The sequence below is a fragment of the Triturus cristatus genome, chromosome 6, assembly GCF_964204655.1.
Source record: "Triturus cristatus chromosome 6, aTriCri1.1, whole genome shotgun sequence".
Lineage (NCBI taxonomy): Eukaryota > Metazoa > Chordata > Amphibia > Caudata > Salamandridae > Triturus > Triturus cristatus.
In genome coordinates this window covers 172,551,731-172,577,804 of record NC_140589.1, presented here as the reverse complement: position 1 = coordinate 172,577,804, position 26,074 = coordinate 172,551,731, and the positions used below count along the sequence as shown (strand labels likewise).

The 26,074-nt window shown below is 43.5% G+C and overlaps 1 protein-coding gene across 3 annotated transcripts in view; it reads left to right on the top strand.

Annotated features, from left to right (window-relative positions):
- PAQR8 (progestin and adipoQ receptor family member 8) overlaps positions 1-25,055 on the top strand; it is a 188,165-nt gene extending 163,110 nt beyond the window's left edge. For all 3 annotated transcript variants that reach the window (XM_085610447.1, XM_085610448.1, XM_085610446.1), the window contains exon 2: positions 18,359-25,055. In XM_085610447.1, the coding sequence (XP_085466573.1) occupies positions 18,408-19,469 (1,062 nt within the window). In that variant the 5' untranslated portion in view covers positions 18,359-18,407 and the 3' untranslated portion in view covers positions 19,470-25,055. The remainder of the gene's footprint in view (positions 1-18,358) is intronic.
- Positions 25,056-26,074: the final 1,019 nt, after the last annotated feature.

Genomic DNA, 26,074 nt, shown 5'->3' with positions numbered 1-26,074 from the left:
ATGGCATTTTTTCATTGGTTTTGATTACGTGCACGGTGATTTAATTTAGGATACATTACAGTTTGGATGTTTTGTTAATATATTAGCAGTTATTATCTCATCAGGCTAATAGGATTTCCTCCTTTTAGGTTTACAATTAGAATTGATGACATCTTTATACAGCCTTTTTGTGATATTTTTTGAACCTATCTTAACTTGGACGTCGCCATTTATCTAGTATTTGGCTTGTTAGGTGGGTAGTTTTGGATATATATTTTTTCCTTGGAGAACATATGGGTCTCTTCTTTCCGTTTTTTCACTACTATTTTTTCATTATTATTTTTTCACTACATTTCTTGTCATATGTGCTTTTTGACTTTCACACCATTTTGGGGCACTCCTTCTTGCTATTTGTCTTTTTTCATTTCATTATTAATTGTTCTGGGTCTATGTTGCGGTCTATGGCTATATGTTTTCTTTTTTTCATACACTTTTTCATATTCCTGGTGTTTTTTCACAATTGGTGAATCTCAGGTGTTTGGCAGCCTTCGGTTAATTTATTTATTTTCATTATGTGATTATTGATATTTGTATTCTTATATCTACAGCCTTGAGAAAGTCACAGTACGCATATGTACGGACGAAACACGTGTTGGCTGTTGTGAAATATCTTTTGTGCGAATTGGGACACAAGATGAACTATTAAAAAGAATACGTTTTGGGAAGATTTGTATTCCACTTGAATTATTTTATGGAAATTTTGGAGCACTCTGAATTTTTCAAAGGACACTGAGTATATCATTACTCCAACTATTGGTTTCATAACATCAGTTTGATATCTAACTGTTTATAACTTTATTATGGGTGTGCGGTAATAGCTGTTTTCTTCATTAACATTTAAGGTCTTGGTTGACAGCGCAATGGGCATTGGTCCCACCTACAAGAGTATTGCTCCTTCACTTCTTGATATTGCTGTTTGGTGTATCATTCCCCCTCTTCTGGAGTGTTGGCAATAGGGACTGATTTACACTTCAAAAATATACTGTATTATTTCACATTAAATTTATTCTATAGATGTATTGTATACAGAATGCAATCATTTTCATTTCACTGCAGTAGGCTTTTTAAATGTCTCAACTAAGACGTATACTGGACGCCAGGTCAATAGATTTTGCTAGTGCTTGTTTTCAATTCCAGGTCTCGAAGTGGCTGTTGATTCTGGCCAGACTCACTTCACCTTTGCTTAGCCCTCCTCTGTTGCCCTTTCTACCCCAACTCCTTTTTCCCTCTCACACCCTAACCTTCCCCTCCACTTCAGTGTCAGCCGAATAGAGCTTTGGTACGTCATAGGTGAGTCAGGTAGAGGGAGGGAATCGGTGGCATGTGTGTTCACTGCTCAGAGGTAATCAGCCAGGATGTGCCTAGTAAACACAAAGCCACTTCCGCCCTTCACCCTTTCACCTTCCTTCCTCTCCCCTCCTGGGATCACTAGCAGCAGCAAGGAGGAAGAGGTGAAGTAAGATAACGCCATGGCTGGGGGAGGTGACGAGGCAGCCATAGAGGATCATGAGAGACGCCAAATTTAGTTTCAACCAGGGTGAGATAAACAAAGGCTAGCCCTTGGAGTGGTTCAGAATGACAGATTCTGACACTTTCTTTTTCAAAAAATATTTATGAGGGAAAACAGCATTGTGTGATTGTTTTTGGGTCAGACTGTGTGTCTGCCGGAATTGTCCCTCTGGTTCCACCTGCGGAAACCTTGCGCTGAAGGCCCTACGGACTTCGTCTGTCGGTGTAAGTACATCAGACCGTCCGCCCTATGTGGAGCAGATGGTCTGATGGCGATTTTTTTCCTTCAGGAAAAACCTGGCAGTCCAGAACAGAAAAAAAGAGAAAGATCCCTAAATCTTAGGAGAAAACTCCCATGGTGTCAGCATAATTTTGTTTGTTTAACAAAAGCAAGCTCAGACTTTAGCAATCAGTTTTTGTAAAACAAAAAGGTTTACTGAGCTGCCATTTAAAGAATTTAGATTGCCTTGGAAAGAGCGGCTGTGGTGGAAGCTCCACTGAAGTCATAGAGATGTTTGCCAGGCAGACAAAGATTTCTAAATGAGGCAGGGTGGTAGTCTGCCTGGGAAGTGACGGTCTTTACCTCCACTCCCTTGGCAGATTGCAGGCCTCCCTCCAAAGCCTAAATCAGGAAGAACCAAAAAGAACGCCAACTAGTTCACCCCCGAACTCAAAGAAGAAAAACACAAATGCAAACCTCTGGAGAGACGCAGGTGCACCAGCAAAGACCCAGGCAACAGCACAGCCTTCAAGACGGCCCTCAAATCCTGCCACCACGCCATCATAGAGGCAAAGAAACTGCACTCGCCACCCGCCACCCGCCTCCAGTCCACCAAGTGCACCAAAGAACTGTCCTCTCACCCAGTGCTTTAAATGGGAAAAAATAAGTGCAGGTACTCATTAATATGAGCTAGAGGCGTGGTGAGTGGGCGGGGCTATGGGCGGGGCTTAGGGCAACATATGACGATACATAATGACTTCTATATCAGTTGCAGCAACTATGAAAAACACATTAGAAATGTGTTTATGTAACCGAAACAGGTTAACTCATTACACAAAATGAAACCCAAAAAGGCTGATAAGTGAACAGTTTATCGTTTTGTAATATTTGCTGCTTCTTAATGCCATGCTGTTATGTGGCACAATACTATATGCTCTCAAGCTGCACACACACGCACTATCTCTCTCTCTCTCCACATTCCCTCTAAAATCTACTGAGTGTCCTGATTCTCTCCCTTTTCTCTTCACTTGCCTCTAATCTTCACCCAGCCTATAAACTTCTCACTAGTTCTGCTCCTCTTCCTCCCACCTTTTGCTTACTCTCCACAAGTCTTACATTTTCTCCCTGGTTTTTCCATACTTGTCTCCTGTTCACCCCTGAATGCTGTACTCATCCCCTAAATTTGCCATCTGGAAAACTAAAGTTAAGAAATGCACCAGATTTGACTTTACAGAAATGTGTGTTAAAATACAATTTCTGAGACGATTCATGATTTGAATACTCAAATATCTGGTATTTTTATCTGAAAATAAGTGGCAATCCTACCTTAACCTGCCACCTCACGTCTTTACATTCATCCCTACTCCTTCAGTCCACAAAGAGAAGTAGCTCCTGTCCTGAACAAAAAGCTGAAAAGAAAACCGGCTTTGGCGAAGGTAAAGGATTTTGTTGGGCTGTCACTGCTTTAGAATGGCCAGTGCAATCAATATCCTAAAATAAGCCTGGATTACTGACTGACTGCCCGTCCCGACCCATTTACACACCTGATGGAGAGGGGCGGGGTGAGGCTAAAGCACTTTCAGCGGAATAGTCCTCGGGCACATAATCGACAGTGAAGGGTCTGTCTAGACCCTGCACTGTTAGTCACAGCGTGACGCACGGCAAGCCCTCTGCCCCCTGCAGGCTCAGGCCATTCACACGGGCGCTGCTGGAATCTCCAGCAGGGACTCTGCAGGAGGCTTGGCGCTCTTACAAGCTCCTGAAAAGCAGAGCGGCATCTGCCCTGTGCTAGAGGAGATACATACCGGAGCCTGCAGTGCCATCTACTAGGGTACCGGTACTCTCCCTGGCGAATGAGAAGTGCCGGTACTGAGGGCCAGAAAATTCAGAAGTGCCGGTACTCGGTACCGGTGAGTACCGGCCCATTTAAAGCACTGCTCTCACCACATCTTCCATGGCGAAAAAGATGCTAAGACCAACACTTTACTTGCTCAGGAAAAAATTGCGTTTTCCATTTCAAATGGCCACCAGCGCTGGACTGCAGCCATCAAAAAAGAAAAATATCCACACAATGTGTCCCGATTCACAAAGGTAAACATGCACTTTTCTGTAAGTTTAATCTTTTTCGGTATTCACAAACAAATGATATAATAGTATCTTTACCACTTTGAAGACTCTGCTGTCAGGCGGAGAACTCTGCACATAAAGAGATAGGCCTGCCACTATAAAGTTGTCTTCAAGCAGCACAAGCTAGAAAATAAAAAATACATTGCAAAAAACCGAACCGTTTCTTGTCCCTGCACACAGTTGCTTAACTAGATTGTTTTCACCACATCAACCTATCACTTGCCTAAGAGTGACTTCTCAAAACAAACCCCCCTTACAGCTGACCAGATGCTTACGGTCTCCTTCCCACACCCCCAACAAAGCTTCTTATCAAACAAAAACTTCATGAAGTGCTGGCAAGGACTGTATTTATCCCTCTTCTGTTCTTCCAATAAACTATAATCACATCCTGAGTAGCCCAACAGCATATGCTGAAGCCTACCCCTGGGTAGACCCATACATTGGACTTCTGATGACTACCGCAAATACCTCATCCCTTGCTGTAACTACTACACTCTTCCCTCCTCACCAAATGCACTTGGTGTAGTTATGATTAAATAAAATACTTAAAATAAAGATGACCTCCGGTCTCAAGCCCCGAGCAATGTCCAGGGGCAACCAATGCCCTCAAGCAACTGCCCGATGACCTGGGTTGCATGTAAAAGTGTAGCCTAGGTAATACAAATTACAAAAATAAAAAGTGTAGATTTCCACATAAGATCTATCATCTCCGGCTATCCTGTCTCCACATCAGTCATCTATAGAACCGAGACAGTTCATCCATTCAAATAACGCTACCCAGGAAAAAAATACTAGTTTTGCACATGCCCGCCATCCATGCAGCACGTCACCTTGGATTTATACCTGGGAAATTTATATATACAAAAAATCAGATTTATACCAAAAATATAGAACGTTTCGCCATATATTTTCCGGCATATCCAGTTGACCTATAGCAGTAACTAACGTCACCACATTCCAAGTGGATTCTCTATAAAATAAAAAGTTCCTTCGAATCATCGGAATAATATATACTTTTTGACACTTTCTACTCTTGGCGATAGCACATAAAGATTTGTGGCATTTCCTGACGTAGGCGTACTTTATGCCGAAACGCGTGTCGAAGACTAAGATTTTGCCACAGGATTGTCTTTTCCCTATTTTATTTTATAACAATTGTAATTTTAAGGAGATCATTGCAATAAGTGATTATATATTGTATGTATGTACCGTACAAATGTGGTTTTTATACTTTGTGATATATGAGATATGATAAATAAATAGTATTTTGTACTTTTTAATTACTTTGTGGTTACATTAATTTGACACATACAACATAGAAATGCCTTATATCTAATTATTGCCTAGGAAGTTATTGTTTTATTGTGTATTACCCTGTCCTAGGAATTTTATTTCCATTAATTCAGGGGGTCCTAGTTATTAACGTATGATTTCCAAATAAAGATCATAGAAAATATCTGCAAACAAAAATTAAATCTGTTTAAAATTACCAACGTAGCCAAACTAACTTCCTACCTGTTGTAGCTTTTCTTAGCATACAATGGGTTAAGTGCTTGATCAAAAATAGATGCATGTAGATATTTTTAATGGTAGACATTATATGTGTTTTCTTCTCACAGCTCATCTCATTAAAAGCAGCTGGGAGTTCAATGTCACTAGCAGAGATCACCCCCTATTCAACATGCACATAATTATAGGCATCAAATACTCAGCTACGTATTCTGAGGAGCGGTGTAATACTAGGGTCGTTTGGACCCTATCACAGTATTCAGAATGCTGTAGAATGCTGTAAACCATTGAGAAGTGTGGCTCAATGGCTAGAGCGGCAGACCCTGATGCAGAGGGCTGGCCCGGACCAGGGTTCAATTCCCGCCTTGGCGGGTCTTGGGCTCAATTTCCCCGGACCCGATAATTCTCGCCTCGGTGCCTATTCTAATCATGGGTCCCACTCTGCAACTCTGGGCAATAGCTTGCTTAATCTCCACAACGGCCCCAACAGCGCTAGGATGCCTGGCTTCACCTTGGGGGTGCCCAGGAGTGGGCACTTCACAGGGAAAGGCCAGGAAGGGTTCCACAGCGGTATGTGCACAGCGCCTGAGAGACCCTTTCGGGGGTGTGCGGAGCGCTATATAAATGCACTACATTTACATTTACATTCCACAACTTTTCCCGATGCACTTTTCGCCAGGCAAAATCTAGTGAAATTTACAGGAGAGAAAACTCAATGGAACAAGGGAAATTATGCAGAAATCAGTTCTGGTATCGCCAATACCGAACATTATCCCTCATTCTGAGCAGGAAATCTCAGAATTGTGTGGTCATTTTGTCTTGAGGGGGAAAAAAAAGCCATAGTAATGAGAAGGTATTTTAATGCATTCACCCTAATACAGAATTAGAGCTCAGTAAATCCAAGCTACTCAAAACTAGGGCCTTGGTTTTTAGGTCTCGCCTGAGACAGCGCTTTAGCGCTGTTCTGGCGAGACTTATAGTAAGCACTTTTGGAAGTGCAAACGAGTGCTTTCAGGCCGCCAACTACTGTGCATGTGTGCCGGGCGCGCGCACCATTTGGCAGCCTGAAAGCACTCGTCTTTCACTTTCGCCTGTCACACAGCCGCGCTTTGAAGTGTGGCACGGCCGCTTTGATGTGATCGCGATCACTTTCACACTGTGGCAGCCTGCGTGTACAAAGAGCACTCTAAAAGAAAACAGCATCGTTATATTCTTCAATTACAATTAAACAGTCTAAACATACAATGTACACATTGTGTCAAGACGCTGTAATGTGTGCCTCGTGCGCGTTTTACATAAATTACAACACACTCTTGCACCAACCACAGCATACAAAGAAACGTTTTCAGGTGAAACAGTTCTGGGAAAGAATGTACTCTGTTCTAATGTATGGGCTACCCCTCACACACTTGCAAACGGTTTAGGCTTGCATTTTAGTTGTTCGAAAGAAGTTCCCTTCCAACAAACTGACAAGGAAAACATAGTATGTACACCCACACTGAGTGCTGTTATTTTATGTTACTTAAACGCACATGCGGTTTCTATTAAAAAAAAAAAAGACAAGGCGGCGCGATTTATTTTAAGACGTGGCATTCCCCAACTGCTATACACACAGCAGCAGACAGGAGGCAAAATAGAGTTGTATTTTGAAAGGGGCAAATTTAAAAGTCACTGCCTGTATTGTCATTCACATTTTACTGTGTGTGTTACTTCCACATGTACACAAAATCGTTGAACTGACAGCTTTTAGAAATGAAGTTCCCTTCCAACAAACTGACAAGGAAAACATAGTATGTACACCCATACTGAGTGCTGTTATTTTATGTTACTTAAACGCACATGCGGTTTCTATAAAAAAAAAAAAAAGACAAGGCGGCGCGATTTATTTTAAGACGTGGCATTCCCCAACTGCTATACACACAGCAGCAAACAGGAGGCAAAATACAGTTGTATTTTGAAAGGGGCTAATTTAAAAGTCACTGCCTGTATTGTCATCAGGCGCGCAACACCCATTGGACTCACAGGGCTTCAGCCCCCCCCCGTCGTGTGTGGCAGCCCGGGATGAGACACCTTCCCGGGCAAAAAAGCAGCCGCACCCGAGCACTTCACAGGTCTTTAAAAGACCATTTGCATGTTAATGAGGCCTCGCTGTTGTTTCACCCCTTCTAAGAGCCCCTGCAGCTCCACTCTGCCTATTGCTTAAAGTTCAGCCCCCCCCCGAAATTTTTGCTCAGCCCCCCCCCCGAAATTTTTGCTCAGCCCCCCCCCCGAAATCTGGCTCTAGTTGCGCTTCTGATTGTCATTCACATTTTACTGTGTGCGTTACTTCCACGTGTATACAAAATCGTTGAACTGACAGCTTTTAGAAATGATGAAGTTGCCAGATAGACTTCCTTCCTCTGTGGAGTTGCTGTCACCCCAATAACGTCTTTGCACATCCTCTGATCTAACGTGTATGAATCATTATTTTGAGCAATTATACAGATAGGGCTGTAGTGCCTAGAAGTGTCAGTGAGCTGTATCAGTAATATGCAGAATGTATTGTATATTTAAACCAGAACTGTTTACTCCTTTCATGATGTCATCTCGAGTGGTGCTCCCCCCACCCCCACCCCAGGACAAAAGAACTGCATGTCACTTCCCGTCTTGTCACCAAGAACGTGTGAGGTTTTCGTCACGGAGTGTGATTCGCTCTAGCCCTAAAGCAGCACCCTCTCCCCTCTTAAAGTGAGATGGCTCTTCTGTGGCTGTGAGGAGGGAGACGGGCACACAGTGACTTTATTCAGCGGGAATTCCCTGCAGCCAGAGTGCAATCTACTGTGCCACTGAAGGAAGGGGCGAAGCAAAGGTGGATAGCGGAAGTGTCACAGATGTCAAGCATTTGCAATGCAATAGGTCTCGCAGTTACGAGAGTTACAGCTATTGGCATTGTAAATAACAATGCCTTGTATTTATGTTTTTAAAACAAAAATAAAAGGCATTATTATTTGCTATGTCAATAGCTCAAACAAGCGTAAATGAGAGACCTATTGCATTGCAAATGCTTTTTTTTTTTTTTTTTTGCATGCAGCACAATTACAACACGGGCCCAGATACAGCTAACATATAAGAAGCTTCTAGCAGGCGACTGTAAAGGCCATAAACCCCCCCCCCCCCTTTCAGTGCGAACACAAGGGATTGTAAACATCAAGGGGCCTTCATGTAGAGCTCAAAGACCTCATAAATCAGGTGCTTATCTCTGGGAAGCTCATTCCTTAGCTGCCCTCTAAGCAGGGACAGGAAGGCAGGATTACGGTTCCAGCAACAAACAAGCATTTGCAATGCAATAGGTCTCGTATTTACACGAGTTTAAGCTATTGGCATTGTAAATGACAATGCCTTTTATTTAGGTTTTAAAAACAAAAATAAAAGGCATTGTCATTTGCAATGTCAATATCTCAAACTCGCGTAAATGCGAGACCTATTGCATTGCAAATGCTTGTTGGTCTTGTGGTTTATCATGCCAACAAAACGAATCCTCAGTGGCCTGTTAAGTCATTAGGACTCCCAGTTTTATGGTATTTATTTTTTAGACATTTCCCTCTGTAATTATCCTTAGTTACCTTTTGCTCTTTTTATCTACATTTATGCACATTTAGTTTGGGTTTTATGATAAAATGTACACGAAACTAGTGTTTTTCCACATTTAATTAACTGCCAAAGGGAAACTTGAGTTTAATGCCATGTTGGTTTTAGTTCTAGAACAAGTCATAAATAATATATTGATATTATGCAGTACTCACATGACAATATCATTTATGTATGGTTGTATATCTGCAACTGCTGTTTCATTAGGACAACTTGCCCCTTTTCATTCCCCTGTATAAATCGGTACAGCTTTTGGCCTAGCAATCATGATGCACGGAATTAAAGATTACTCAAAAGAACATCTATTTTATGTATTTTTCCATATTTAACAACAAATACAGTCAGAGAAATAGTTAGTTTTCTGTCTGTAAAGATCTGTAAAAATGGGAACCTTAGTCATTATTCATTATATGTGAAATAACACCTGAAAAAAAATATTGCACTCCTTACCTAAGGTTTTCGATATATGCAGACCACCAAAACTATGAAAGATACGGAATAGCTAGCTATCAAAAAGACAGCCATACATATAAACCTTGAAGCAGAAGGGTGGGTGATGTCAGGTGAAAGCAGTTTCTTACGTATTTTCCTTGTACATGCAGAGATGTATACACGTTGGTTAAAATGAACATATCCAGTCTCAACAAAAGATGATGTCAGGAGTTCATTTACATACGCTTCAAGCTCTGACATCACAATTCAGAAAGCTGACACCAAAATTAAAAAACCCCAAGCATGGCTTTGTTGGGGGGTTTATTTTTGTATTCAAGGGGGAGTTTCCTCATCATGATTGCTAAGAGCAGCGTAGCCGAGAGGCGGCCCCGATTGGAGGGGAGCGCCAGCAGCATTCCAATAGGAACAGCCGTAAAACTACCGGAAGGAACCAGGTGAGGGGTCAGGCTCTTTTCAGAGGGAGATGGAGCGTGAAAAATCGCGGAACTAACAAAATGGACTGTTTTAAATAATGAAATGGACTGAATGGCTGTGTCAGGAGTAGGACTGCTGTAAAATGCCCGTTTACATCCCTGAATTTGTTTTCAAGAGCAATGCAATGTTAATTTATAACTGCTGGGGAAAAACACACACTCAGGAACCAGAAACTCTGAATGTTTAGATGTGTTCTTGTTTCCAAAAGTACGCAATTAATTTTCGAAGCACATGTTATGTACTCTTCACACCAGCATTGACAGTGTCTCCATTCCAAGCAGTCACCAGGGTACAAGTCCTAAACAGGCATTTGCAATGTAATAGGTCTCGCATATAAGAGAGTTTAAGCTATTCGCATTGTAAATGACAATGCCTTTTCATTATCTGTTTTGACAATTAACACATAAATAAAAGGCATTGTCATTTACAATAGCTCAAACTCTTATAAATGCGAGACCTATTTCACTTCAAAGAAGCGACGGCCATTGTCCCGGGCTACTTGGAAAGTGAAAGCGCCTATGGCCGCGCTGAATGTTGCAGGAAAGCATGTCGTGCATGCAGTAGGAGAAACTCATCAAAGAAAATAGTGCTTAGAGACTGTGGAGCATATAATCAAGGGCCGTGTTAAAAATAGCGCCGGTTTAGCGGCAGAAAACTGCCGCTAAAGCGGCGATAATGGGCTTGATAATATGCCCTGGAGAATTTCAATAGAAGTCCAGGTTCACACCAGAACATGGGCTTCTATTGGAATTCTCCAGAGCATATTATTAAGCCCATTATCGCCGCTTTAGCGGCAGTTTTCTGCTGCTAAACCGGCGATAATTTTTAATGCTGTTCTTGATAATATGCCCCTAAATAAGACATACCGTGTAACAACAGAAGTGAAAGGACCAGACCTCATGGGAGGTTACCAATGAAGACAAGGAGGTTCTAAAGAGGGAGTAACAAGCCTATTAACGAATCAGAGGCCAGCATTTACAAAGGACAGTGACACAAGCCAATAACAAAATATGGGCCTAGAGTGAGAGGAGCTTCAAGTCCATTCTCGAATACAGCATGCAGTGCCCAGGCTCGACCTAAAAAAGAAGTGGGAGGACTAATCAAGTTAGCCAGTATGCAAGTGGCATCATTGCGTGTGACATTACCGCGTCAGACATCACCGTGTGTTTCATGGCAAGTGGCATCACAGGATGAGGATTTCGAAAAAATGGGGTGTAACACTCTCTGGGGAGCATAACCACAATTACAACCCTGTAACTGCAATTGCAATTTAAGGCTGTGCTTAATTTGTAAAATAATGAGTGCTGGTGCCCAAAGTTCTGCTTACAAGCCTGCGGCTGGTGCCTTTAAAGGCTTGGGCATTACAACCCAAAACTTCAAAGGAAGTGGCATCACAAGAAAGGACATCAGATCTTAAGACATCACATATATGTTTACCAGGTCTATAAGGAGTACACTAAACACATTACCAGATTTAACAAATGAGATTTGGCATCAGGGTTTTGCCAAAATGTGAAATAACCCCGACACAAAATCTGGACCTCAATTTATACATTTATTTTGTTTTAACTCTGCCACAAAGAAATTGACGCAAGGAAAACATGGCAATACATCTCAGGGAATAATATAATGGTATGACAACTCTGGTATTTAGCACATTTGCTGGAGAGATCTGTGTTTTGTCTAGTCCCAGATTTTGAATCAAAGTAGCATCTAGGATTAATGTGTCTACTGCAAAGCACAGCATGTAATAAGACAGATTTTTATTTTAAATAAATAGTGGGCTACTGCTTTTAACACAGAGATCCTTTTTCTTTCTTGTAGTTCATACATTTATAATATAGCACAGTAATCTGGGAAGGACACATGGCTCCTACATCGTGTAACCCTCCCTGTCTTATGTAACACAACCTGTAAATAGATTTACACAATTATATAATTTATTGTCAATGTATAATGTGTACGTGTGATGTAAAACACTCTGACACCTTGCATTGGGATATGTAGCTCTATAAAAGAAATCAAACAGAACAGTGATATTAAATTATTTGTGTAAATACTGGCACAGACCAACACATCTGACATTCTTAAAGCAAATACATATCTCTTATTTACAGCGTCTGACTTAAGTCAAACCATGCCTCTTAAGTACCTGTAAAGTGACAACAAGGTGTGTGCCTTTGTTTCCCATCCATGTTATTTGTATTTAGGTGTGAGGCTCCCGATAACCCCTATACTCTAACAAAAGGAGTCCTGATGGCATCTTAACTTCGACCTTTGTTGAAGGCCTTGCTCGAATTGAAAATAACAAGCCCCCTCGTGATGCCTGCACGTTGCTGCTCAAAACAAAAGTAGACAACTTGCAGATGCTGTTAAATGGGTCCCTGTGTTGAACATTACACCAGGAAGAGTTCAGCATATTTCAGTGGGGCACAACTTCTTGGCAGGGTGGACGGCGTCCACCCTGTGAAAATAGTGGGTGGATGCCGTTTACCCACATGTACCCCTGACTTATGCCCTGCCGCTGACGGATATTAGACGCATGCACAGGTTTGCATTACCGCATGTGGATTGAAACTTTCATGTTGTTGCCATTAAAGTGTACGGCCAAACTGAAATGCAAGTGTAATATCGTGCCTAATTTACTTAATGCCTGTGACAGGTTGATGCGACTAAAGCATGATGCTGTGAATAATTTTATATATCCTAACGGGATGGTTTCTCCTATTGATCTGAGATGTATTACCTGGTTTGATGTGAATAAAAAGGCTACGCCCTGAACAATATGCTCTGTTTCTGGGAGTTCTTGGGCAGAGTGTGTTTGGAAGATAAAGGAAATGGCGAGGAGTGAATGTCGCATTGTGCGCATACTAAATAGAAGTGTCCACTTTAAAAGACACAGAACCCTAACTTGAAAATAAAACTTCAAAGACCCCGATCCTAAATCACATTTGGTGTCTGGAAAAGGACTATAAGAAGGGGAGAGGAGTTGGCCTAACGGTTAGGGTGCTCGACCTCGGACCTGGGGGAACTGGGGTCGAGTCTCGGTAACGACGCTAAACCTCCTGTGATTCTGGGCACATCACTTAATCTCCCCGTGCCTAACAAAAAAAAAAAAATGTGTCCTCATGTAATGTAACTATAATGTAAAGCGCTCTGATACCCGATTGGATTCGGGTCAGTTCGCGCTATATAAAACTCTGCTATATAAGGGGAGGTTGAGTCCCCCAAAATTTGTCATCTGCCAAGCAGCCATACTGGCTATGGGAGAAGGCGTAGCTCTGCAAGACTTCTGCCTGTTACCGGGACTGGAGTCTCTTTGCTGGATGAGTAGACATCACCCAGGGCACCAAGATCACCTGCCTTAGAGCATGTAGCACTGCCTGTTTACAAAGACCAGTGTGCACTGTGAGGGAGAGAAGAGCGTTGGATGGAGCAAGGCTCAGCGGGGAGCCCCGCACAAGGATTCCCTGAGCGAGGTGTCAGGCTGTGCATCGATTGAGCTGTATCAGAAGTGCTGGGCGGAAAGCACCAAGCTGCATTGCCACGGTAAACCCGTACACTAGAGGAGGGCACCAGTGAACTGAGTTTGAGCCAGATGCACAGGACTTGTGATTGTCGAGATTTTCAACCTCGTATGACAGGACTGGCTGCCATAGTGAGGGCAATGGCATAAGGAGAGTTGGTGCCCATAATGTGATTATCAAAGTAACTGGGAGGGGCTACCGGTACCACTTTGGCCTAGGGTTCTGGGCATTGCCTGAACCAAAGGAGTACTGCTGTAACCAGCAGCTCGAGCCCGCACGTTGTAATCTGCCCCTGGCGCAGACCCCAAGGTTCACCGAGATGCCACCGAGGATGTCACACCCTCGTTGGAACTCTGTTAGGGAGATAGCAGATCACACCAGCATCACTTGCCTTTTGAGTCCACCAAGTGGGAGCTCCTCTGATCACTGAAATTGGACCGTCAGCGCAGCTCAACAGGAAGACCTTGTGTCGCGGGGTGCTGCTGTGTCCCTCACGAGCGGCCTGTCTTCGATCGTACCGGATCCGGACTTGAGAGGACCTGAGGAGAGGGCACTGGCTGCACCACTAAACACTGTCATACCGCCTGAGTGGGTACGACTGAAACCGGGCCTATGAGGCCCTAGGGTACTTGCTGTGGAACAGTGTTGCAGCACCATAGACACTTTTGACTAATTCCGAGAGAATTCTTGAGAATGTCCTAATAGTTTGCATTTCCTGCCCGACCTCGAGGGGGATTGTGGTATTGCTTCTGAATGTCGTATGCCTCTGCATACTTCTTTGTTTTTTTAAATGTGAGTTGTGAGTACTGAACTGATCATTGATTTACTGTGTGCACGGTTTGCACTTTGAGTTATGAGTTGTGTTCACTGATCTGAATCTACATCACCCAGAGGGAGCCTTGACTGCTCTACCACAGCTACCAAAGAGAGTCAAGAGCAGAAGGGGTACTTGGCCCAGTTGCTCAGGACCCATAGAAGGCCGGGCCCTGGTAACATCAGGAGTAAAGAGCCTCAACCATCACGGTTAGGCTCAGTGTCCCCTTGGCCCTCTGATAGGGGTTCTGTCATTTACCAAAAACTCCTTATTCTTCATTATTATGTATGATAGCACTTACAAATATGTGAGCTCAGAATACTAGTTGTACAAACACCTGTTGTGTTTGATTTAATAGACTATAATAGTGTACTATAATGAATATGACTCATTACAGCGCATAGCAATACCACGCATGCTATTACAACGCGGGTATTACTATGTGATGTCAATTACGAGTACCATTACAATGCAAAATTTGACCACGACTATGCCATTTCAACGCAAAGGCATGCGTGGTAAAGGTATACTCATGGTAAACGTTTGCAAGCTAAGTGACTCCACCCTACCCTACCCTAAACCCTTATGTAGGACCACTTCATGACCCTCCCGACCCCCAGTACTCTCCCTACCATAACACTACACTACCCTGCATGACCCCCCGACACTACCCTAAATTCTAAAACACTACCCTACACTACATAAACACCACAACACTATCCTAAACCCTAAAACACTACCCCCAGCACGACCCTCCCCCTACCCTCAGTCCGGTCCCTACACTCAACACTACCCTGCACGACCCCACCGACACTACCCTAAACCCCAAAACACTACCCTACACTACACAAACACCAAAACACTACCCTAAACCCTAAGACACTACCCCCGGCATGATACTCCCCATACCCCCAGTCCGGTCTCTACACTCTAACACTACCCTGCACGACCCCCCAACACTACCCTAAATCCTAAAACACTACCCTACACTACACAAACACCACAACACTACCCTAAACCCTAAAACACTACCCCCTGCACAAGCCTCCCAGTCCGGTCCCTACACTCTAACACTACCCTGCACGACCTCCCCAACACTACCCTAAACCCTAAAACACTACCCTACACTACACAAACACCACAACACTGCCCTAAACCCTAAAACACTACCCCCCGCACGACCCCCAGTCTGGCCCCTACACTCTAATACTACCCTGCACGACCCCCCGACACTACCTTAAACCCAAAAACACTACCCTACACAAACACCAAAACACTACCTTAAACCCTAAAACACTACCCCCAGCACGACCCTTCCCCTACCCCCAGTACAGACCCTACACTCTAGCATTACCCTGCACGACCACCCAACACTGCCCTAAACCCCAAAACACTACCCTACACTACACAAACACCACAACACTACCCTAAACCGTGAAACACTGCCCCTGCACGACCCCCAGTCCGGCCCCTACACTCTAACACTACCCTGCACGACCCCCCGACACTACCCTAAATCCTAAAACACAACCCTACACTACACAAACACTTACAACACTACTTCGACACTACCCTAAACCCCCAAAAAATAACCCGCACCCCAAGCACAATCCCCCTTACCTCTCTCTCCTCGTGGTTCCTCTCTGCTGGTGACAATGAGGGGAAAGAGAAACTTTCAAGAAACTTAAAAAGAATGAGAAAGATATTAGCAAAGACCAGAGGTAGATAAAGAATTAAGATTATGGAATCTAAAAGAACAAAAATATGGAAGACAAATTGAGATGGTGATCTTCAGCTAGGAAGTTGTATACTGATATTTTTGCAGTTTCAGGTGAATGCCCTCTACAGGCTCAGAACTGAGGGGAAATAGTACATTGTGAATATGGTAAAGAGGATGCCTTTGTATAGGTACCATAAACATAGGACAGGTTTAAGAGAGTAAAGGAAAATCAATGGATCTTTATTCTGAAGTGGTAAACCAGTAGTTGACTTGAAGGTGTGAGCAAATGTCCTAGATTTTGCGAGGCAGAAAGGTATATTGACACAAGTGGCCAGACAGAAGGAGAGCTCCGGAGGATACCACGTCATGCCTACATCCTTTCCCACCGATGTGCGGGCAGCTCTACCACAAAGTTAACGGGTGGTAGTTAAGTTATTATGCTCCTGTAGCACTACTAACTATTGACTTCCAGACACTATGATAGCAGGCTGTACTGTTATCAGACTGAATGGTAGTTATTTGTCAGTGTCTGAAGTATGTTTGGTGAAGTTAATCAATCAATCAGGGAATTGTATGCACGCTACTCACCCGTGAGGGTCTCTAGGTGCTGGGGGGGGGATGAGCAGCTCCGTTCAGTCAAAGAGCCAGGTCTTGAGTGTCTTCAGGGACGCTCAGAGAGGGGGGGCCTCTGATGTTCATCGGGAGCTCATTCCAGTTCTTGGCCACGATGTAGAAGAACGCCCTTCCACCCGTTCTGGAGTTTCAGCGAGGGCGAGTTCAGTGGATCGGAGGTTTCTCCTGGGTGCGTGGAAGGAGATTCTATCATTGAGGTATTGTGGTCCAGTGTTGTGGAGGCATTTGTAGGTATGGGTGAGTAGTTTGAAGGTTACTCTTTTCTCAACGTGGAGCCCGTGGAGGTCTCGCAGATGTTGGATGATGTGTTCCCGTCGGGGGACGCCGAGGACGAGTCTGGCTGCGGTGTTCTGAATGGTCTGAATTTGCAGAGCAGCGACTTGTTGATTCCGGCATAGTGGGCGTTTTCGTAGTCTAGTCTTCTGGTTATGAGTGCATGGGTGACGGTTTTTCTTGATTCGGGGGGAATCCATTTGAAGGTCTTGTGAAGGATGTGGGGGATGTTGAAGCAGGTGGAGGCGACGGCTTTGACTTGTCAGGTCATGGAGAGGGAGGATTCGAGTACGATGCTGAGGTTCCAGGCGTGTTGGGTGGCGGTGGGTTTGCTGCCAACAGCGGTGAGCCACCGGATAGTGTCCCAGGCGGTGGGGGCAGGTCCAAGGACGAGAACCTCTATCTTCTCTCAGTTGAGCTTCAGGCAGCTGTTGCTCATCCAGGTTGCGACGTCCTTGATCCCTTCTTCAAAGCTTAGCCTGGTGGTGATGGGGTCCTTGGTGAGGGAGAGGATGAGTTGGGTGTAGTCGGCATAGGAGACTATGTTGAGTCCATGCTGTTTGACAATGGCGTCGAGGGGGGCCATGTAGATGTTAAAGAGTGTAGGGCTGAGTGATGATCCCTGAGGCACTAAGCAGTTGATGTGGGTTCGGAGAGGAAGGATGGCAGTCTGATTCTCTGGGTCCTGCCGGTGAGGAAGCAGCGGAGCCATTCGCGGCCGTTTCCCCATATGCCTGCGTCGAAGAGTCTGGTGGTGAGTGTGTGGTGGGAGACTGTATCGAAGGAAGAGGAGAAGGCGAGTAGGATCAAGGCCGTGGTGTGGCACCACCTCTCTGAAGGGGTACGTTGCCCTTTAGGGGGTGGAGGAGGGAGTTGGAAGAGTGGAGCAGGGTCAAGAATAATTTAATTATGGTTTCTGTTTGTAATCACATAGAGAGCAAAAACAATGAAATATAAAGCACTGATTGCCAGAAATTAATATTCATTTAGGCATTTCACATAATTTTTTGTTATTTTCATTTATTGGGTCCGACAAATTACAGGAGACTTATTTAAGTACTGTGAATAAGCGTAAATGCAATGTCGTGATTGGGAACACATACAAAGGTCATAGGAAGGACTACAACCCACTGAGTTCCAATACCTTATGAAGTAACTCATTCTTTGGCCTCATTCCTCTGTATGGAGATGGAACTCTTCCAATGGCTTGCAATATCCTTGTAATGTATTGCAGACAGTACTGTATCCCTTATATCATGTGCTCAGTAGTGAGATCCGCAGAGTCTCCATAATATAGGTCCTTGTAAAGAAAAATGTAAACTATTTTAGCCCTTGTACATAAGACTTCATGAGGATTCAACTTTTTTCCTAAGTTTGAATGTCACCTCAAAAGTTGCAAACTTTTAATTTATTTTCTCTTCCTTTTACCACAGGCTTGCCTTCACGGTCTTAGGATTGCACTGCCTATGCCTCGTAGGCACTATGACGACTGCCATTCTTGAAAGAATCAGCACTTTGTCCATCAGTGGCCAGCAGCTGCGTCGCATCCCCCAGCTGTTGGAAGATGGCCTTCCCAAGATGCCCTCCACTGTCAAAGAAAAGGACGTGCCCCGCCTTCTCCGGGAACCGTATATTGAGACAGGCTACCGCCCAGTGGACCAGGAGTGGCGTTACTACTTCTTCAGTCTCTTTCAGAAGCACAACGAGTCTGTCAATGTCTGGACCCATTTGGTAGCAGCGTTCACCGTTCTTCTGAGGTTTAAAATCTTTCTGGGATCGGAGGCGTTTACGTGGGGATTTATATCATTGCCACTGTTTATATATGTCCTGGCTGCTCTCACCTACCTCACCTGCAGCACCTTAGCTCACCTGCTGCAATCCAAGTCAGAACTGGCACACTACACATTCTACTTTTTGGACTATGTCGGTGTTAGCGCTTACCAATATGGGAGCGCCTTGGTCCACTTCTACTACAGCGTTGACCAACTCTGGTATGAAAAGGTTGCTTTTTTCTTTCTACCTGGGGCTGCCCTCCTTGGTTGGCTGTCCTGTGTCGGTTGCTGCTACGCCAAATATCGGTACCAGCGCCCTTATCCTGTTATGAGGAAGTTATGCCAGGTGACGCCTGCTGGCGTGGCTTACATACTCGACATTAGCCCTGTGATCCATCGTTTCATTAGCTGCCAGCAGGTTGGTTGCACAGAAGAAGCCTTGCAGTACCACATACTGCAGATCATATTCTTTCTCATTGGGGCATATTTTTTTTCCTGCCCTGTGCCCGAGAAGTTCTTCCCGGGCGCCTGTGACATTGTAGGGCATGGCCATCAGATCTTCCATGTGTTCCTAGGACTCTGCACCCTTTCACAACTGGAGGCCGTGCTCCTGGATTACCAACACAGGCAAGAGTCTTTCCTAGCGAGGCACACCGAGGCCTCCACCTACGTTGACTGCACCTTATTTTTTGTACTCGTCCTGCTCAGCATGGCAACTGCATTTTACCTGCGCTACAAGATTACGGAGCGACTGAGTAGGAAAGATTTATAAGAGCACCGTTCAAATTAAAATACACAGCTCAGATGAAGCCAGTTAAAAAAGGACTTTGAAGTAACCAATTGTTATTTTGTTTTATCTACACCCTGTTGCCTTGTTGAAAACAGCGCAGCACTGTGGAAAAAGGCCTGCTGATCGGTAGCCGCACTGTACTGCGAATGATAAACTAACGATAAACTAAATCTGGAGGCACTTACTTGAAACTTTGCACATATAGCAGCCAGTTCTGAGAAGCATTTATGAGTACAGGAAGCAGTCCTACATGCCTTTGTGAATCAGCCCGAAACATCCAAATCCCTATTAGTAAAAGTACACAGTCATGTCTAGTTGTGTTAATTGTATATGAATATGACCCGATTCGTACATTTGATTCGTATTTCAAATGTTTGGGCTAGTTCACATGCAAGAGTATGTAAAAGAGTACTAAAGGAATACCCTTTCATGTACTCCTACATGTCTTTGTGAATTGGCCCATGGTGTGGGTCTAAAAATTGAATGGCACTTTAACCATTGTCCAACTAGATGCATGAGGCCGGCATAGCGCATGTTTACACAGTGGTAAAACGTTGTGCAAAAAACACAAGAAATTGCTCAGTTTAAATGCAGAAGGGATCACAATAAACCAGACCAAAGTGCAGGATCTTCTACCTGTGAGCTGCCCAGGCGTGGCCAGTTCAACTAGATTCATTTTGTTGCTTAAAACTATACCAGCTGAACCAATAGACATGATTAGGATCCAATAACCAGTTCCATAAGGTTGCTGCAACTGTACCTCGTATACCGTCGCCCGGAATTTACACCAGGGCGATTGTTGAAGGTACTCCACCACCAGTAAAATGTCAATGAAGCGACTCAAGCAAGCCTGTGCTGGTGCGGGTAGTGCCAGGATCCCCTCCTGTTATGAACCCTCTCTGCTCACCTCCGTGTCAGAGTGGGAAGAGCGAGAGGGAGATCTGTCGCGTACTTTAGCAATGAAAGACTGCTAGTGACTTGGCAAATCCCACAGAGGCAGTCTTGAGGCTTTTGGGGGCTGCACACCTGTGCTTGATGTCCCTGGAGCAGGTATTATCTCAACATGCATTAACCGTATCAAGCATTCTGTAGTCTCTCACCTTTTAGGAGCACCTAATCCTGCTTATCGCGAGAGGCACAGGTTCAGTAATGGTGTAAATTTGTAAATACACATCTTAATCTACAAACAAAACCCTATCCAGGACGCAAGAGATTGTCCCAGATTGGCCGTTCACTTTAGGGAGTTTACTTGGAAAGAGGCACCACATGGCATAGGATTCTGCAGCTGGGCATGACATCTAAAACAACCTACAAGGGAAGTATGTCATCTTTACAAATTTCCAAGTCAAAGAGACCCAGACTGACAAATCTCCAACTTGTCAAACTTTCAAAATGACCAGTTCCATTTTAGGAAATAAAAATAGATCTATAATATAGCAAAAATAAATGGATTTTGTATTGAATTCCAAGTTTGGTATTAACAATAGGCCCAAAACCTTTCTTAGTTCCAAAGGAAACATGAAATGAAAGTCTAATGGAAAAAATATGAAGGGATGCAGGAAAACCCTTGAAGAAAAATCTGTTTTCTATGTTTGCCTTAACATAAGCAATCTAGCAATGATGGGGAAGGCCAGTCTGGACAGGAGAAAGGAGGCAATATGTAGAAGTAAGAGGGTAGCAGAGAAGAGATAAGGGGTATGGAGAGGTAAAATAAATTACAGTAAATTACAGAGACAGTAAAAGACGGAGCAGTGCAGAAAATGAAACTAAATAGGTGGGTTAGGGACTAGGAGGAGAGAATAAGGTGAGGAAATAGGCTGAAGAGTGGTTCGAGGGCATGGGTCAGTCACCATGTAAATGAACAACAAAATGACGCCTAAAGTAGGAGGAAAAAGGAAGCGCAAAGAGGGAGACAGGAATCAGAGAAAAAAGCCCTCCTAGCTGTTGGACTAGGGTCCTCCACCATGACGTAAGAAGTGGAAAATTATTGAATTTGAAGGAGATTGGCTATGTTCATCTAAAGTTTGGCCAAACGAATTCCTCGGATAAGGTTTGTCAGAGTTATGTCCTTCAGGTTCGAATTTTGTTAAGAATCATGTATACAAAGTGAAATCAAGGGCCTGAGTCACGAAGGTGTTTCTGTGACTCACAAATACATATTTTGTGGGTGCCTTGCATTAAAGCAGCCATATTACCTTAAATTTATTTATTGATTTCGGTTGCTCCTTCCTGTTTGTCCACCTTGGAGGTATATATTTTATAGTTAGTATGTATGCATCAGAATTGCATCCAGACCTTGGACGCATGTCCCATATAGTCAGGGCTCACTGGCCATCATAGTTTTTCACCTGGTAATACATTTCTTCATTTCTTCTTCAGTGTCACCCCTGATACTTATTTCACTCAGTTTCAAGCTCCTCAGAGGAGTGTGTAGTAAAATGAAGATGGTTCAATCCAGGTAGTTTTCCATGTAGGTTGATTAAGGTAAGGAGTTACATAGCGGAGAGCCCCACCAGGAGCAGCCTCACTGCTGCTCAGCCCATCTCCAACTGACACTCACACACACAAACATTCCATTCAACCACAATCTCTCTCCCAGGCACTCAGGCTTAGCAGCAGCAGTATAACACATCCCCTTTCTTTGCAATGTAAAAGAAAGAATGCACAAAGGCATTATACACATTGCAAGATAAACAAAAGATGACAATTAAAAGAAGCATAATACAAAATTAAAGAGAAACAGTGACACAAGTACAAAAGCTCAAGCAGTAGGTTTAATAAGGTAAGGAGTTACATAGCGGACACTCACACACACGAACATTCCATTCAACAACATTCTCTCTCCCAGGCACTCAGGCTGAGCAGCAGCACTATAACAGAGTGTAACAAGGCCCGTATGAGCAGCTATAGTTTCACTGCATACTGCCTCAGTACTGCCTCAGTACTTGTTCAATAACAGTCTTTTGCATGGAAACCTCTGTCTCACCACTCCTTAGAAGGCATACATTCAAAACACACACACACAATGCAAGGAAACTATAGTCAGCCATCTTGACTTGCAGGTGTGTGTCTGGGCCTTTTATCTCACGCTGGACTGCTCTTGCATTGTCGACCTTGTAAAATGTATTTTGCTGTGTATCTGCTACGTCACAATTGCATCCAGATCTTGGCTTAAAAACATGTATTCTCAAGCCACTATGCATTTTGGTCAGTAGTTATGTTGTACACCATACATAAGTGTGACGTATTCCTGAACGGCCAAGAGCAGCACACACGCCCAGAGAAAAGCTTTGGAAAATACCATGGAGTTAGTAAAACATTCTTGAATTATAAATAAGATATCTTTTTTTATATTATTTATTTACACTCTATACTTGCACTATTAGTTCTCAGAATTAAAAAAGAAAGCAATATGTTTGTTTCTCTTAAAAACTTCATATAAAACTAGCTTGTCATAATATTTTTCTTTTCTGCAGTGAATAAACCGGTCCTATTATCATGTCAGTCCCAACAAGTGTGGCGAAATAAAATGAAGGGAACAACTAACTTATTTCTTAACTACCACGCTGAAAAGTGATGGTCTTCTTAAAATGCTGTTGATGATCCTTCATGCTACAGATTGGAGACCCAATAAAAAGTGTCTTATGAGTGCATTTCATGAACATAGTAAGGGGTGTGACTGATCTCTCAGTCGCTAGTAGAAGCTTCAAAATGGCTTCTAGTAAGAGCTGTAAAATGGCTTCTAGCAAGAGCTGTAAAATGGCTGCTTCCAAATGGAGCAATTGGCTGTTACCATAAGGCCAGTGAATGCAGACTAAGGAGGAGCTGCACCAGCTACAGGGGCTGACCAGCCGTGCTGGCCATCAGGTATTGGGGTAACTGCGATGCTCTGACGCCTCAGCCGCCTGCTTGGATTCTAAGGGCTGCAGAGTTCCTGATAAATGGTATTAGAGTCCCTAACGATTATCTGGTGTATTCATAGTCTGGGCTTTTCGAAAATGTATCAGGGACAGGAGTCATGGAAAAGCTGTCACTGCAAAGATTGCATTTCACTCTTCTGAAGTGACTGCCTTCTCATTTAATAAAACAAGTACTTTACTACACAGTAGAGTTATTTAACTGATAAAAGAAGTGTCAGATTTGTCTTTGGTCATTTGAGCCCTTCCAAACCCAGTTTCAAGTTCTGAACCTTCCAGCTACAATTCCTTGCTATCAGGTGTTAGTCTACTTTATGTAATTGAAGAAAAACAAGCCTACCACATCCAGAATGCATTAGGTTGACACACAAAAGTGCTATACCGGAAACTGTGTTTGGAATGTCATGGAGTGAGGTAGTCACCCTAGGATGAGGACTCTGTTTCAATTAGGCACTCAGATACAAGTAGAGGCAGGCTCTGGGCTTTCCAGGATCGATGGAGTTCTAAGACTAATCTCCACTCCCATTGCAAGCAGTATTATCTAGGGGAAATATTTGTATCCGCCTTGCCTTGTTTTCTTTAATGTATGAACTGATGATACTATGAATCTCCTCCATTTGTTTTTAGATGCTATAAACATATATTAATGCATGCATTCGTTGATTCACACATGTACTGCAGTCATGTGCCTCACAAAAGATCCGCCTGCCTTTTAAAATGCAGGTAAATAATTGTAACCAAGATTGATTTGTAGAATTTATTTAAGAACATTTTGTTTTAAGCATCTCAATGTTTCCATACTTGTACAGGATTGAATTAAAAACGGCATGCTAGGAGAAGGAGTCTCAAAAAGTCACCTTTCTAGGGATAAGCTAGGAGAGGGCCTGACCAGGTGGTACAATACATCCCCTCTAAAATGGGCATGAGGTGGCAAGGAAAAATTAGGGCATATTGCGCCTAAGTATCATGCCAGCATTGGCTCAAGTTTGTACTCAGTATCTGCAGAAAGGCCAAAGATAGAATGCACATGAAGCCTGCTTCCATACAGATTTATAGCTCTAGGTTCTCGGAGTGTTAATTTGTACGGGGCAACGGTGAGATCGATCACTCTAATCTTAGTGGTAGCATCAGTACCAACTAAAAACACATTACAGTGCACGGTACCAAGTAACAACACAGTAGTATTACTAGATGATCCCTGTGACAGGGGCCACCATGTCCTAATCCTGAGTAAGAATATACTAGCTTGGTGTTTTCTGGTGTTTGTAGTTCTGGCTTGTCTCAGTTGAAAGAGAATGACTAAAGTTCTAGATTAGAGTGGTCATTTCACAAGCAACCTGGCCTGGAACCTGGTGTCCTGACTGACATGGAGGCATCTGTGAACCTCATTTTACAAATACGGAAGCCTTATTGCTGATATGACTAAATAGCCCAGTATGTATAGAGGACCCACAGTTCTGTACCGCTGTTGGCCTTGTGGACCAAAAGTCAAATTATTCCCAAACTGCTTCCATACTTAACTCAACATATTGTTGGATCAACAGCCTTGTTTTATTGTTTAATTTATATAGTTTGTCCTCAGAGCACTTAACAAATAGTACATAGATGGTACATCATTTATGCTGTGAAAATAAAGATAATATTTGCAAAATGGCTGGCAATTTTATTGAGATGCAAAACAAAGAGGGCTTGTGTTGTTGCATTATAGGTGGCTGTCATGTCTTCTTAATCCTGAAGGGCTTGAGTTTCAGACTTTCAGTCTCGACAGAGAAATAGCTTCTGCGGGTTAGCAATCTTTTGAAAGGAGGGATGGTTAAAAGAAGGGTAAAGCGAGAGCATATAGGTCTTCTTTGGTGATAGGTGCTGAGTTTAGATTGAAAGAAGAACTGTCTAATTCCGCAGACTCTTCAGTGTGCAATGAACATCGGGGCGTATTTACAAGCCCCTATTGCCACAGAAAATTCACTTTTTATGACGTTCCTGTAGCGATAAACCTATCGCCTTATTTACAAGGCACCGTTAAGTCATTTAACGTGACTTAACGCCGCCTTGTAAATAAGGCCCCCTTTCACACAACACTTGGCGTGAAAAGGGTGTGTAATGGGTGTTGCGGTGGGCTTTCCACCGCAACACCCTTTGATTTTGATGCTGTCGCATATTTTCAAGGGTGGCATAAATAGGAGGCAGCGCCAAAATGAAGGCCAGGGAAAACTAGGCCTTAGTCGAAACGAGGAGAAATGCTCACTTTCTCCTAGTTTTTGCTGTTGAAACAGCAAATCCAAATGAATTATTGTTTATGTAACAGGAAGGTGTCCCTTCCTACACATGAAGAATCATTTAAAAAATGACGATCTACAACTTCTATGTGTGCTGCACAATGCAGCACACACAGAAGTTACAATTCGTCATTCTGTGCAGGAAGGGATCTCTTCCTGCATATAAGCAATCATTCCCCCCCCCCAACACAGGGACTATGGTGCAAGGGTGCGCTAGGAAGCTCGATTTAGTGCCAAAGCTAGGAAAAATGCAGTTGTGCGCCGCATTCCTGTGAATACGGCTCATCCCTAAGTTTTCAGAATGGCAGAGAGCGGTGTTAGCAATGTTTGCTTAACACCACGCTTCGCCATTTCCATGTGAATATGCCCCCTTGTTTTTCAGGTAATAATACAT